The 15,281-nt window shown below is 38.3% G+C and overlaps 1 protein-coding gene across 14 annotated transcripts in view; it reads left to right on the forward strand.

Moving 5' to 3' along the window:
- INPP4B (inositol polyphosphate-4-phosphatase type II B) overlaps positions 1-15,281 on the forward strand; it is a 302,822-nt gene that overhangs the window by 44,997 nt on the left and 242,544 nt on the right. For 12 of the 14 annotated variants that reach the window (XM_035324470.1, XM_035324469.1, XM_035324467.1 and 9 more), the window contains one exon: positions 1,999-2,057. The exons of 1 other annotated variant lie outside the window; for it this stretch is intronic. In XM_035324470.1, the coding sequence (XP_035180361.1) occupies positions 1,999-2,057 (59 nt within the window). Of the gene's footprint in view, positions 1-1,998; positions 2,058-11,176; positions 11,237-15,281 lie in introns of those variants that run through there. One more of the 14 variants, XM_035324474.1, reaches the window with a different exon arrangement.

A 15,281-nucleotide genomic window follows, 5' to 3' on the forward strand; every position in this document is an offset into this window, starting at 1 on the left:
TCCTCTTCTGGCTGCTTTGGGGTTTCTCATTGGGGTTCTGTCCCTGTGTTCTCATTGCAGGCAGCATTATCAGACCCTGTCCAATGAATATCTGATGTTTTTGATGATGTGCTGGGTTTTTATGTGCTTAGTCATACACTGAGTGCTAGCATTGCTGCTAAAAACCTTGTGATTGACCACAGATAGACCATGCATTCATGTAGCCTGATCACCTGTTGCTAGTGTCATCAGTGGTAGTTGATTTTTAGGAAGATCTTTAAGGAACTAAGCATGCATGGAATTATCCTACTGCCCAGTAAATCATTCTGGCTCCCAGCATTCAGATTAGGACCTCTTGAGAGAAGGATTTAAGTCACTGTATGTATTACCCATCGAGAGGCTTGTCATCGCTAAATATGACTAATCTTTGGGCCTATTTTTCATGCTGTTATGAGGTAGTGACTTTCACAATTCTTATTTAAATATACTTTTTACTAGAGGCAGCTGCAGTGTGTCTGTGATAAGATACCTTTCTTCTGCTGATGCTTGCAGGGTTCTGGAGCGTGGCATGTAGTCTAAACAGAGTTCCATACTTCTGCTGTAAAACATCAGACGCAGCTGTGATAACTTGGTTTAGATTTTAGTTGGTGGATGAGCATTAATGTATATTACTTTTGGTTTTGTACTTCAGTAGGTATGGGAAGATAAATCAACATGATTCTTTCTAAAATAATTATTATTAATAAACTCATCCCCCACCTAAGAACAACACAAAACCACCAAACCTGGCATACAGCTGAAATCAGTTACTTTAAGTCCCAGTGCCTGGGACTAAGTTTTCCCCTTCTGGGAGAAAGCTATTCTGACTTTGAAGTGTTCCCTATTGAAACATCTTAATTAAAATTACCAAGAGGAAACAAGAATTTTATTTATTTACTGTAACAAGACACCTCCCTGGTCAGTAATAAGCCTCTAGTGGTGGCCAGCATAGAGGGAAGTGCAGGAGTTCCTTGGAGGCAGCTGTGGAACAACCATGTCCTTGGGGTACTGCTGTTTTTCTGGCTTCCTATCAGTTAATGGTTGGCTGCTGTCTGGAGACATGGGGTTTCACGTCCTCTTTCTCAAAAAAAAAACAAACAAAAATACCCACACAAACCACCCTACGACAGTCACCAGCTAACTACCAAAAATGTCACAGCCACAACAACAAGAACAAAAAAACCCTTATGCTAAATATTCTTTATTTTCTAGGAAATGCTAAAATGATGCAGGCCTTGTTGAAAGATATATTTGCATGTGAGATGTCTATAATAGCTATATCTACTGTCTATACCTGGAGATGGATAAAAAGTGCTTTTTCTTTTTTTCAAAACGAAAAAAAGATGTAATAAAAAAAAATGGCTAGTAAGAATAGCTTTTTTTCACTCACCGCAAAGTTCTGAAACATTCCCTTTTCTTAAAAGTTGGATTACCTGCATCTATTTGTGTATAAGCACAAATATGTTGTTGCGTTCATTGGGTAAGCACTTCTTAAAAAGTGCAGTAAAATAGCAATAGTGAAGTGACTGTAAATATTTAGGTCGCATTTGCTTACTTGCTACATTCCAAAAATGGCAAATCCAGATGAGCATGTCTTAATCTAAGTAAAGAGTAAATTTTTTTGTGCCTTAAAAAGGATTATACTTCATCTCTCCTAACGATGGAAGCGAAAGCTGTACCATGCTAAAGTGGCTGTTTCTGCTCCCGTGTGAGGAAAAAGCAGAGAAGCAGAGAAAACACAGTGGAGTGTCTGCTGCAGTCACCAATTCTTTCAGCTGCAGAGTAGAAGAAACCTTCTGGGAAGTTATCTGGCATTTAACAGCATGTTGTGCATAGGCAGCTGCTGAGTGAAGCTGGCTTTTTTTGGTTGTTAATGGTTTTCTTTTCTGACCTTTATTACTAATGCATTTTCTTTAAGAAGCATTTAATGTGTGAAGACAAAAGGTTGTTTTTATTAATCTCTTACTTCTTTGCATACAGAACCGAGAGAGAGATGGTGCCGACTGAAAGGAAATCTGCTCTTTCTAATGAAAAATAAGGTAATTCATTTTCCTACTGCTTTTCTTGATGTGTTAGTTTAATCTGTATGAACTTGAGTAATCCTTTTTCATGATAGCTATTGACATTATGCTTTTAGAGACAAAAATTCCTATTATTAGAATAGTGGAGATGAAAAAAAGCCATTGTTTGCCTTCTATAACACCAGGTATTCTTCATGATCATCATCAACATTCTTTGGCTGAATCATAAACAGTCTATAGCCAGGTTTTGCTCATAACATACACAGCTTTAAATCGAGAATTTCTCCATCAGATGTACTGGAATAATGAAAGCAAAAATTTCACAGCTTCAATGAGGTATTGTGCTAGTGTTCAAAATGCAGTTTGAGAGTCCAATACAGTTTTTAATGTTGTTTTGTAACTGAATTTGCTATGAAGTGTTGGATTATTTTCTACTCCTTTATGCATGAGTACTTTGCTTTGATGTAAAGAGGAATTATTTACCTAGAATGAAGGGCCTATTAAAACAGGGTCTGACCCTGACACATAACAGAAGTCTTGCAGGAGATGCTGAGTGCCCTTGTTTGCCTTTGGGTTTAATAGAAGTTGAGGCAACTCGTCCTCTGTAAGGAACAAGTACTAAGAGTGGAACTTCTTTCTTAACGTTTCTTTCTGATATTCTGAACACTGCTTCTGTTCTTGGCTGAAAATAGCATTGAATTGTGAAGAATTAGGGGACTGTACAAGGCTTGAGACACCTGTTGTTAACTGTTTTATAGTTGTCTGTTAAGATATTGCTGTACTGTATGGACCAGCTATTGAATTGAAACAATAATACAGCTTAACAGTTTGTATATTCTGTTTGAAATGTTTTCAACATGATGCAGTGACTTACTTTTAATATAGTGGTAGTTGTGCACGTGGTCTAATTTTAAAGCAGTATTTGCTTTCAAAGCACTGTTAAGGAGCATGTGATATATTTCTGTATGTATGCAAACAAAATGATACAGGTTTCTCTGTCTTGAGTGCCATGTGGCTGCATTCCCTTGGATGGCGAAAGGGCATGCAGGTTTTATGTAGGTGAAAGTGAACTCATGGCCATGACATCCCTTTGTCACACCCTCATATCTTATTCTGCTGTATGACTTGCAGAAACTATTTTTAGCAAAGGGCTTTGAGTTGGAGACTGCGTCTTGCCCCATGTTCCTTCAAGTGCCCTAATTTCATGGGAGCCTCTGGCATTTTGTAAAAACAGTTTCTAGAAATATTTTGATCAACTCTGCAGCTGTGAAGAGAGGGACGAGAGTTTTGCTGAAAGCTAATGTAGCTACCAGTTTGCTCTTTAAATTTCCAGAGCCAATCTAACTGTACTAGAGGGTTTAGTGTGGATTGGTCCTCAGCTTCATGTGCTGTGTGGTTGTATTTTTTAAATATGCAGATGAGGTGCATATGGATGTAATGATGCATATCTGGTGATCTCAGAGGGCTGGTTGATTTGCTGATCAAACTAGGTCCACTCAATGTTCAAATGCAAAACTGTGTTGAGAAACCTGGGGAGAGATAAAGTAATGGTTTGTTACTGAAATGGCTTAGGCTTGCAGTGAACAAAAGGAAATTCCTGTTGAAATGCTGTGGTTTGACTGAATGAATTAAAAACCTAATGTGGGTGATCTTTATGTCTAGGTCAGCATTAGAAAACTGCATCTCTCTCTGGCTGCCTGGTTTAAACAAGTTCAAAATTTGCAAAGGTTTACGTATGGAAGGAAGCTACAAATATGATTAAATACTTTTACCAGGAGATGTGACAAGTGTAAACTTATCGAAAAGATGAGTGGTGACTTGTTGAATATCCAAGTGTTTTCACAGGGTGATTTTATCAGGTACTTTAAGAAGGTCACAATAAGGGTGAAACCTGGAAGTGAAGTTGGACAAATTCAGATAATTACCACAGGATGACTGGCTGCTTTAAAAAAAAAAAAAAAAAAAACAAAGGAAAAAAAAAAAAGAAAAAACAGTACACTGAGCACCCACTGTATCTCATCATAAAAGTGTCAGAATTTACTAGACTCAGTACAGAGACTACTGAGTGATTGAAGGACACGACATGAAATATATCAAACTAAATGATACAGCACTTCCTAGTGGACTTATATTGTAGGAATTTGTTGAATAGTCACTTTCAGAAGCTTCTACTGTAGGGTACCATAAAGGATAGCTTCTGTGACCAAGATCTCTGTCAAATCTCAAATCCCTACTCAAAAGAATGCAATTTATAGTGATACTATGTAAAAATGAAGTAATTTGCTGCAAGAACAGATGGGAGTGTACCCTGTATTTTTTTATTTCATTCTAAAAATGAAGAGGGGATCCCATCTGAAACACTATTTGACACAAAAAATCAGTGTTGGAGTTTGGGAATGTAGTTTGCTAGTACGATACACACTTGAAAATAGTCTTGTCTCATAAAAGTTAGGCATCTTAAATAATAGACATAGCTGCCAATTTTATGTTTTAAAATATCCTACTGAAACCTCTGCTAAACTCAGGAGATGTGGTGCGTGAATGATGTGCCATGATGTACACCACCGTTGAAGCTGCACTCCTATTTTTGTTATTGAAACCTGATTCGGCTTCTTATGGCTCGACACGGAAGAAAAGTAACTCTGTTCTGGAAGCTCATCTGAATGCTGAGCAGTTACTTTCAGAAGTTGCTGTCATGAAATGAAGACTGATTTGCTGCTATTCATTAATTGCTGTCAGAGGCACGTGCATGTCTGCATACACAAATGCTTATAGTTTAATGACAGACTCTCATTCTAGTTCAAATGTACATAAATTATACTACTTCTATATGAGGAATCTGGGCTATAAAATTGCAAAGGAGGCCTCCCGACTTCTGGGTGCTGTAAATCTTAAGTAGCACAGCAGTACATTTTCAGTGCAGGGAAAATATGTGGTTTATTCTTTCACTTTATCATATCTGCATGCAATAGAATAACCTACTGGGCATGATAAAGCTACTTATTTCTCTTGGTTTAGCAATGGAGTTGGTTATTTTGGACTCCAAGTGGGAGTCAAAAATACTGTACCTCATTGAAAGCCTGTGGGATGGGTTTAATTTACTTAAATTTTAGACAGTTCCAGTCTGGGTGGTGCTTTTATTTTAGAGATCATACAAGTGGGAAACAGGGATGAAGACAGCTGGCTAACAGTTGCTAATGCCTATAATAAGTATTGTAGATCTGTGTGCCCTTTTTCATTGACATAGGGGATTCTGATTTCAAGTTTCAAGCCTCTTTGAGAATTGCAGTATTATGGACTGGTTTTACTTGTTTTTAATTGCAGATGAGAATTTATAGCAATGATATTCTTTTATATCTAACTTTTCAAGAACACTGCAACTTGTTTCTTACTAAATGTCATGCTGTGTCATTTCCTTGCTCTTTTCTTTTCATAGGTCCTTCAGAATATTTTTTTTCTAAGAAAGAAGCAAACAGATTATTTTAACCTTTCTCAGTCTTGTTTAGTCCTCACCCCAATGCAGTGCTATTTTTTTTTTTTGCCAAGTTTTTCCTCTCAGACCTGTGGATGAGGGGAAAAACAACAAACAACCAACAAAACAAAATAAACCCACAAAAAAACTCTTTGCTAAGAGAACATTGTGTGAATTTGGAATGATTGTTGCTGAGGTAAAGAAAAAAAAAAAAAACACCTAACCCATCTATGGTTAATCTTCCCATATGCTGATATTCCCAAATGGTAGTGCTGATACTTAGCTGGTTTTGCAAATTACTTTGCAAATCTACACATAAAAAGATATACTAAAAAGGACAATTATGGTTTTGCTCCTCAGTAATAGCTCCAGAGGGTCCATTATGTTCTAGTGAGTAAACATTTTGACATTCCTACTTAGTTTTGAATATGTATTTAGGAATTTAAAAGTGGAATTGTGATCAGTACTGTCTAGTGGGTTCTCTAGCAGAATCATTAGTCTATTGTGTAAATCTTCCTTGGTTTCCAGTTTGGTGATTATATAGAAGTAATAATTCCCGTCTATTCAGTCACTGTGTCCGTGCGCTAGCTCAATAATCTCATGCTGATTTTTTGATACTTTGGACACTTCTGTTTATGTGTGTGTGAACGCTTGCCTTTTAAGACTTCTATAATGTATTGATTTTTTTTAAAAAAAATCATGTAGAAGGAAAGAAGCCTAGTTATATGGTTGACAATAATTAAAATAAAAGTTGTTACAAGTGCTGAAAGTACCTTAAATTGGTAGTCATCATATTACACGTATATAATCATGAACCTGTCTTTTTTCTCTAATCTGAAAATTGTGGTAGCAAACTTGCATGACATGTTCATGCTGTAGTGAATCTCTGTGCTTGGTTCTGAACCCCCTGAAAACATGGGATGTATTATGAAGAAATAGCAGACAACTGCCCAGGTGTAAATTGGAATATGATAATACACCTGATGTCTGAGGTGCTAATAAATTAGGTAAACAGTGGTTTTGAGACTGCCTTTGTAATGAATTGCCTTAAACTGAATGCATTGCTGGGCTTAAGATTTCGCAGACGAGAGTAATGAGCAAATCTAAATGGTGGTGCTGTCAATAATCACAAGCTTTCTTGCTATGTTTGTGAAAGCTTAACATAAATTACGTTGTTACAGCATTTATCACAACTGTAATGTATTATTAACAGTTGGCAGAAAAGCCTTAAAGATTGCAGGTTGGCTCATAAATCAATAACCAGAGAACTATGTGCAAGGTAGAAACAATAGGAAAATGACATGCCTCTGAGGTTCAGATGTGAACTACATTGTAATGTTACTCAGTTTCTCATGGCATTAGTATATGTAAGTTTTGCTGTAAAAGTGTGAGGATGTATGTGAATCTCTTCTGCATTCAGATGGGTATTCACAAGGTATCTTCAGCATTTCAGCTTAGCCACATAGGTTTAATATTCTCCTTTCCAATTTGTTACCTTTCAAGTATTCTTACAGTGTGAGACTGTTTTATTTCTACTGAAGCTTTGGAGCCTTTTCTGTTCTGTTGGACTATGGAGTTTTCTGTGTGTGCATGCATGCATGCACGGGTGGCTTAGCGTTCTGTAAGTCAGTCATCTCTCTAGGGCGTATTGAAAGAAAAGTGAGTCTCCTGGCTAAGGATGTACTTCTTTGAAACCATTTTTCAGTAGTGGTTTCAGTTTTCTAGAGCATGCTCTCTATCAGTTGAAGTGTTAATGTCTGAGCAGCCAGAGTCAGGGTTGCTGTGCAGGGTGGCATTGCTTTGAGATTTAATGTCATTGCTGGTGTGTTTTTTTGGCTAAATATTGCACGTATGATATTGGTTGTGGCCATCTTTTGCAATGTCTGTAAGATAAGAAGCAGCCAAGTGATTCTATGTCTTGAGCATAGCATATCTTCAGTAAGCTTCAATGAAATATGTTGTTGCTGGTCTGGAAAGACTTGGATTTGCAGTAGGAAGTAGAAAATGGCAGAAGCGTGGCCCATGCAGATCTGGAAACTGTATCACCCCTTCCATAGCCCAAAAGCTTTTGTGTATTTTGGAGCATTCTCAGCCCCAGCTATGTGCGTACTTGTGCCTGCACTTAACTGAGATGTGCATTGTTGTCATGCTGGTGGAATGAGGTTTTTATATGTGTATAAAAGTGCACGCATTTATACGTAAGTTAAATATCAGGCAGTGTTCAGTGAGGAACTCAGATGAATTGGGTTCTGTTGAGAGAAGGGATGTTGCATTGTAGGCTTCTTATTCTACCTTCACATGATATTGAATCCTGTAACTGTAGTCATGTGTGCAGATCAGTGAGATGTCTTGGTATGTTTTAAGTCCCTTACTTAAGCTGGGCCTATTTTTAAATAACTAGTTGTGGGATCTCTGATGTTGTGTTGTAAAGGCGTTTGAGAATGTCTGTTCGCATACTTTAATTTAAATACTCGTTAGTGGGTTTTGTTGTTGCTTTTTAAGGCTGTTCAAGGTTTTTAGCCACATTGGATTAGAAGAATACTATGCAGAGAACTCCATGCTATAACTTTTTAGTTTAAATGTTGACAGTTGTGATACTCATATTGCCACTTAAAACACCATGATGCAGATTATGCCAGTGCAGTGTCTGGAGGGAGGAAGCTGCTGTCTTGACACTGCTCGTGAAGAGATAATGCAGGGATCATGAAGTTGTCTGAAACAACTGGGGCAGAACACTGAGTAGACAAACATAATCCTTGATTTCCTTGGTAGTTACTGCTCCAAAGTGGCTATAGTGTTATCCCAGAACCATGTTTTAGCACTCCCACAGACCACTGCATCTCAGTGGCACCAGGACATTGTTTTTCCTTGGTATGGCACGTGCTCACTGAGCTTCTGTTACTCAGGGGCTATGCATTGCCACTGAGGTATACGAGCTGACTTGTGGCACTCGTATTTCCAACAGTACTTGGAAATGTAGTTTATAACTACTGAGTTATGAGAGTAATTATTTACTCCTATTTTTACTATGAACTGAAAGACTTTCTCTTTTTCTCCCAGCTTAATAAGATCCTGGTGATCCCTACTGCCTTCCTGCTGTCTTTGATTCCTTCATTTCTCTTGCTGCTTCTCCTTCCTGCCTCCAGATATTACTGACTTAGTCCCTTCCCTTCCACTGCTGTCAGAGGCAGACCTTTTAACCTGTCTGCTTTGATCATTCCTTTCAGTCTCTTGCCTTTCTTTAGTGTCTACTTTGACCTCTTGTTTAACTTGTTCCTTAATCTTTCTTTCTTCTAGCTCTTTTATGGGATAAGCATGCTTTAATCCTCCCTGTTGTGTGCCTACCTGTCCTCAACTCACCTGCTTTGCCTGTTACTCTCTTTGATATCTGGAGTTTATTACTACTTTGTTTACGGTAACATCTATTGCAATTTCATCCTGGGTTTTAGTGATCTCCTTCAAGTGACCTTTTCTGAACAAGAGCTGAGAAGTGTCTCTCTTGTTCCTGCACCTGACTGACACTTCTGATTTCTGTTGTTCTGCTTCCTCTCAGTCACTTCCAACTACTTCCTTCAAGTTTATTACTTCTGAGGATTCATGGGGTGCTGTATCCAGAGTTGAAGTATATATGAGAAAAAATTTAACATAAAACTGCGTGTTCTTCAGTGCTAAATTGCATCTAGATCTGCCTCAGTACGGGCTTGCCCAAACTATGCTTTCACCTCACCTTTCAGAGATCTCTTCCTGTGCATTTGGCCGTGAATTCAATTTCAGCGTGAATCAAACAGCTGCTTAATCTTTCCTGTCAAGTTCTTCCTCCCATTGCTTTTGATGGCTGAAGTGAACATCACTTCCCTTCCTGTGACTTGTTCCATTGACTTCAGCATCTCACTTTCAATTGGAATATGTTTCTAAGTATTCATGTTTTCGCTGTCTGTTCTGCAGATTCTTTTAAAGATGGAACATTTCCTTTCTATCGCTTTGTCAGCTGAAACTCTGAACTGGGTTCATCTTACTTTGTGTTTTCAGTTACTGGAAGATTGCTCTCCTGATCTTGGGAGAGATAAGATGTGGTTGTATCAATTAGTTCTTGCAAAATTAACTTTACTGTCTGGTTTTGCTAACAGAAACCTGATGGGTGTGTTCTTGGAGACCAGAAAAACTTTGAAGCTCTATGGGCAAGTGCTGAGTGGACAATACGTAGCAGTCTCTGAGTAGGTTGCAACCAAAATAGTTTGCAGTTATCTCAGTGAATTACTTCTTAACACTTGAAAGAAACCTAGGGAAGGAGAAAGACTAATAACATGAGTGGACTGGCATGCTACACTAAGCGATGACTCTTGCTATAATCCATCAATCTTCCACTCTCTTCCACTGAAGAGAATCATGAAAACACTTCATTTTGTGTTTTGAAGTACAAGTTCTCTTATTGTTGGTATTGAATAGAAGTGGAAGAGCTGCTTGGCCTGCAGAATGGTTTCACTTCACATGTTCCAGTGGCAGAGATGGTAGGAAGATAAAATTATCAATCAGAGCGCTTGATTATGACACTTCAGATTATGTTCATCAGAACTGGGTTATTACTTCTAAGAGGAAAACGTGAAGTTAAAGACAGAGCTCTGAAATAGAATACTTAATTTTATTTATTTGTTTATTTATTTATTAGTGTTGAGTGAATAGCAGTTAAGGGAAGACACATCTTTCCCCCCCCTCCAGCTCTTTCTAAAATCAAAACCCATGGGTTGAGTCTTTTTTGTTGTTGTTGTTATTAAGCAGTAAACCAGGAACTAGGTTGTCAGGACACTGTTGCTAAACCACTTCTTCACTGAAAGCAACCTGTGTGTGATATGAATCACAGAATCGTGAAATATTGTTCATGATTCTATATCCTGCTAGACAAATAATGTAGCCTGGCTACCAGCTTGTGCATGCTGGGCTTCTCTACCGAAAAATTTGTCTCCTTTCAGAATGTAACTGTTACTGTGTACTCCTGTTTATAAACTGTCAGTAGATGGCAGCAGCAATCTCTTCAAGTAAGTTGTAGTTTACCAGCCAAATGAGCATTATGCTAACATTATGCTAATGTTAACTAATCCTAAGAAAATCCCACTCTACTGCAGTAATTCACTGAGGACAAAGATTGCTTTTATTTTTGGTCTAAAACAGGATTTTGAAGCCAGGGACTGCTGATTAACCTCAGTTTAGACTTTTATGAGCTGGATGGTGAGAGAAGGGAAACCAGAGAAGCTTGAATCATCTCACAGCGGCTCAGCGATTGATACCGGCCAGCCCAGGGAACTTGGTGGTAGATGTATCTTGCTTCTACCATCAAAGACTCTTCCGGCTAGTCAGTGCTTGCTGCACACATACTTACTCATTAGCAAAGGCTGTTTTTAGCAGAAGGGAGGAGAGGAGCTTTATGTACATATATACATCAGTGTGCTGCTCTTTGAATTGCATCCCAGATGATCCTAACAACTTCTCTTTTGCTTTTATTTTTATTTTTTTAATTTCTGTAGTACTTGCTACTGCAGTGGCTCTGAAGTTTGAGTGCAGCCTGATCTATGCTACTTGCCTTTGCAAGGTGAAGCATGAAGGGTGGTTTTGCTCTGCCCATGCCCTTTCTTTTCTTTCCGCTGAGCTGGACTGAGTTAGGAGGATATACTATGGCTGCTGAAAAATGCTTCAGGCAAGGGGCCATTTTCTTCTTCTGGAGAACCTAACTGTACGCCAGCTGCCATGACTTGGTGGGGATGAGAGGTGACTTCTATGGGTTGTTTTTTTTTTATTGCCGTGGGTACAAACGTGGTAAGGACACAGTCCTGGTTACACTGGGACCAGAAGGCTTTTTAGGAAGGTGGCATGAAAACGGAGGGAAAGAGGAGCTCAGCTAAATTGCAGCAAAGGGTAGCCATGCTTCCATGGGCTCCTGGCTGTACCAAGAAGGAAAAAAAGCCTCTGTTTTCTAAACCTCTCTTACCTGAATTTTAATCGAACTTTTGCTTTGAATAAGTTGAGTGTCTCTAAATTTGAAGTTATTTTTATATTCTAGCCTTAAATTTAGTTTATCAGTAGAAACTAATAAGTGTTGAGGATAAAACAGTGCTTTCTTCTTCACTATCTCTATTAACCACTACTATTTATTGTCTTTTTTTTCCTCATCAACTCTAAGAACTGAGCTCTTCACAGAGCCACCAGAACTTACTTCCTGAGTGGTGATAGCTAATTTTAAGTCCAGTGTTATAAAAGTGGTTGTGTTTTGTCACATGTGCACAGCTTGCGCTTGTCAGCACTGAGTTTTATTTAATACATTTTCACTTGCTTTGTGAGGGTAGCGAGACCCTACATCTCTGCCTTCAGTTTCAGATTTGGGTCTCTTTCGTTGCATTAGCAAATGCTACCACCTCACTATACACATCCTTATTCCTGGACATCTGTTAATGCAGGACTTCTGTCCTTTATGCCTTTGCATAAAGGGTAGTTTTTCCAAATAATTGGTGAAGGACCTTGTAAAACTTGCTGAATGCTTCAGATAACTCTAATAAACTTGTGACATGTGGCTTCCTCTGAAAAATGTGTTAACTCTTTACCTTCATATTATTTACTTTTAGAGCTTGCTCTTTTTATTTTATTCTGTATTATAAATTTCTACTCATTTGGTCAATGCAGAAGAGTTTTGTCAGAGAAAGATTTAAAATCTGCTATTACGTGCCTGCTTTTGTAGAATGTTGGTAAAACTGATAACAGGCAAATTACAGGATTGGTTAAGTTACTAACTTCATTTTATTTTTATTTAGGTTATTGTGTGCTTTTTTTTTTAAAGCTGAAAATTTTACCTGCATTAATCAAACTTGCACTTGGTGATACTTAGAGCTTTATCCCACCTAACAGAAGTTGAGAAGAAGAAAGAGGTGTGTGTGTGGGGGAAATTTGTAGCTGACGTCATGCACACTACATATTGTCTTCATAGAAAGAAGGAATCAATGGCATATTTGATGCATTAAAAAGAATTGCTGGGTTTGGGAGAGGGTTGTCTCCTTTCCCCCCCCTTTAAGATTTTCCTTGAACTCTCAATAAAAATTCCAACTAACACCCTGGGTGTGTGTTTCTTTAATCACATGAATCTGGCCTTTTGTTTGCTCTTGACTTCCCCAAGTTCTCAGACTTCGTCTTGTCTTGACTATTTAAAAAGTCTGCTTGATATTGAACGCATCCTTAGAGTTCTGCCGGTGACCTTTCCTTTAGAGCAATATTTATAAAGAGTAGAACAGATGTGGAACACACAAGCTCATGAAACAAAAATGGATCTCTCTGTACTGTTTCAGAAGGGTATAAAAGCTTTCCTAATATAAGAACATTCTGAAGTATTCCCAAGAGAGAAGATTTGTCTCAGCATTGCCAGTGATGTCTCCGTTTTATCACAGCTTAACACATGAGTGCTAATGGATCAACTCTTTAGAGGATGACAATTAATTCTATTTCTGCTAAGTGCATTGCAGATAGTACCACAGCGTGGTACCTAAGTGACAAGCCCCTGTGTCCTACCAGTATCGGGTGGTTTGATTTCATTGGAGTGGGGATCAGGGGATGCAGTGCTTTGAGCAGATTTACCAGTGATTATGAAGAATCTGCAGCTGTTCCCTCTGTCTCTGTTTTGCAGGAGTTATTTTGATGATAGTGCCTTGCTGGTGTGATACCAAGTTGAGGTGAAAGCCAAGTAACTCATTTGTTCCCTTTAAAAGACAAAAACAAAAACCTCCTAAAACACTTAGCAACACACCGTTTTGGAATCAGTAGGTGGAACTGCTTTCAGCTGACCCAGTCCTTCTTACATATATCTCCCAGATACATAGGAAAGTTAAACAAACAGCCTTAAAATCTAATGGGACATTTTTAGTTTTAATGTCAATGCAGTTCAAGGGCATAATGGGATTCAGTTAGTGGCCAACTAACCGGTGTTTTAGAGAAATAAATGCAATATACAATCTGTTTTTACTGATGGAAGTTTTGGTGTTTTGAGGAGCAAGGCTATTTTATCAATAGTGTGATGAGTAGTCAGGGTTATTTGGGCTGTGTTTTATTAATGCTTTGACAGATTCTGCTCTGCTCAACCTGGCTTGAATAGCCAGGTATGGCTGTCTCAAGCAACCCCCAAGTTTATTAGCAAGTTGATTTGTTTGCTCTGAGACTTATTAGGTAACACAGAAATATTTTTCTTTTTCCTTAAGTGAAGATGGCTGAAGAAAGTGAATAAAAAGCAGAGGAGGAAGCATTATGATGGCATAGATTTTCTTGGGTATCTGCTTCCTCTTTTAAATGTGTCAACCCTGTCTTTTTTTTTTTCTTTTAGGAAATTCTATACAGGATTTAGGGAGTAAGGATTTATGTTTGAAGTGTTGAACATGTGGCAGCTACCAGAAACCAAGTTGACTGGAATATTTCAGACTTCCTGTGCGTTTCTACTTAATGAACAAATACGGCAGCTTCATGGAAGCACATTTGTGGTCCTGAAGTTTTTTTCTATCAGACTTTCTTTTTTTCATCTACAGTGTAGATGTAGATGGAGCCAAGTTTGTTTCCAGTACCTTCAAAATACTGATTGGTCCTGCAGATCTCACTGGCCACTTTTAAGACCAATCATATATTTTTTTATATGGTGTTAAGGGATGGGTATTTGCTGCATTTTGTGTAGGAATCTTTCTATTTCTAGTTACCAGTGATCATAGTATGCTCACCTAAAGAACACGGGATGTGAAGTGTCCTGGTGCTGGTTATCACAGTTTGTTAGCTGGCTTATGAAAAAAGCTCAATTCTGTAAGTTACAATATTTTTTGAAGTAATTTTAAGATTGGGAACTGTGCTCACAAACTAATTAGGACACAAACAGAATTCCTGTGGTGATGAAATAATTAACACTTCAACAGACATGATTAAAACTTAGGTGTTTGCCTAGCCTAATCAAAAAGATGGCTATGTGGAAATTGAAAAAGTGTATTTTTACCTGTGTTAACACTAAACACTTTAAACATTTCAATTAATTCTTTGATAATGTAGGTCGGGGAAAATTGTAGGTGGGAATTAAATACGAGGCAACAAAAGCTTCAAATCCTGTGACATTCTGTGTGCTCTACAACCCAAAGTTACGTTGGTTTTGCTTTTGTGAGTGTAAGTGTAGCTAACTGGCTTGATGTAGTCGCAGCGTAGCTGTGGCAGGCTGGTCCCCCAGCTGCCGGGGCTTGGCCTGGGGTCCCGGGCAAGGCTGTGGGCTTGGAGATGAAAGTCAATTGAGTGCTCTGCCTGGGCTGCTGTGCAGATGTATGGGGCTCTGTGCTAGCATTGCAAAAGGCTGGTACGTCATGGAAAAGGCACCATGGGCCAAGTCACAGGCTATTAATAATAATCAGAGGGCTTAAATACCACTGAAGTTTGACCTTTGTAAGGAAGCTTGATAGCCTCTGCTAGGAAATATATGCAGTCTGTGGCCTGGGGAGAAGCTGTGTGTATGTGTGTATGTATATATATATGTATATATGCTTTTATTTGACACGTTGTTTAGTTCTGAAATAAAAATTACTTCTATTCAAGCTATTCTCAACTGAGAAAGAAGAATTATTCCTAGGAAAGGCAATACAAATAAATATACTAGGTTTTATCTGGCAGATTTTAAACCAGGAAGAAAATACAACTTCTTCCCTTACCTCATCTTGCTAATAAAGACTAAAGCCTTTTCCCTTTTCCCTTTTCCCTTTTCCCTTTTCCCTTTTCCCTTT

Source organism: Oxyura jamaicensis, chromosome 4 (assembly GCF_011077185.1).
Source record: "Oxyura jamaicensis isolate SHBP4307 breed ruddy duck chromosome 4, BPBGC_Ojam_1.0, whole genome shotgun sequence".
In the NCBI taxonomy this organism is placed as follows: Eukaryota; Metazoa; Chordata; class Aves; order Anseriformes; family Anatidae; genus Oxyura; species Oxyura jamaicensis.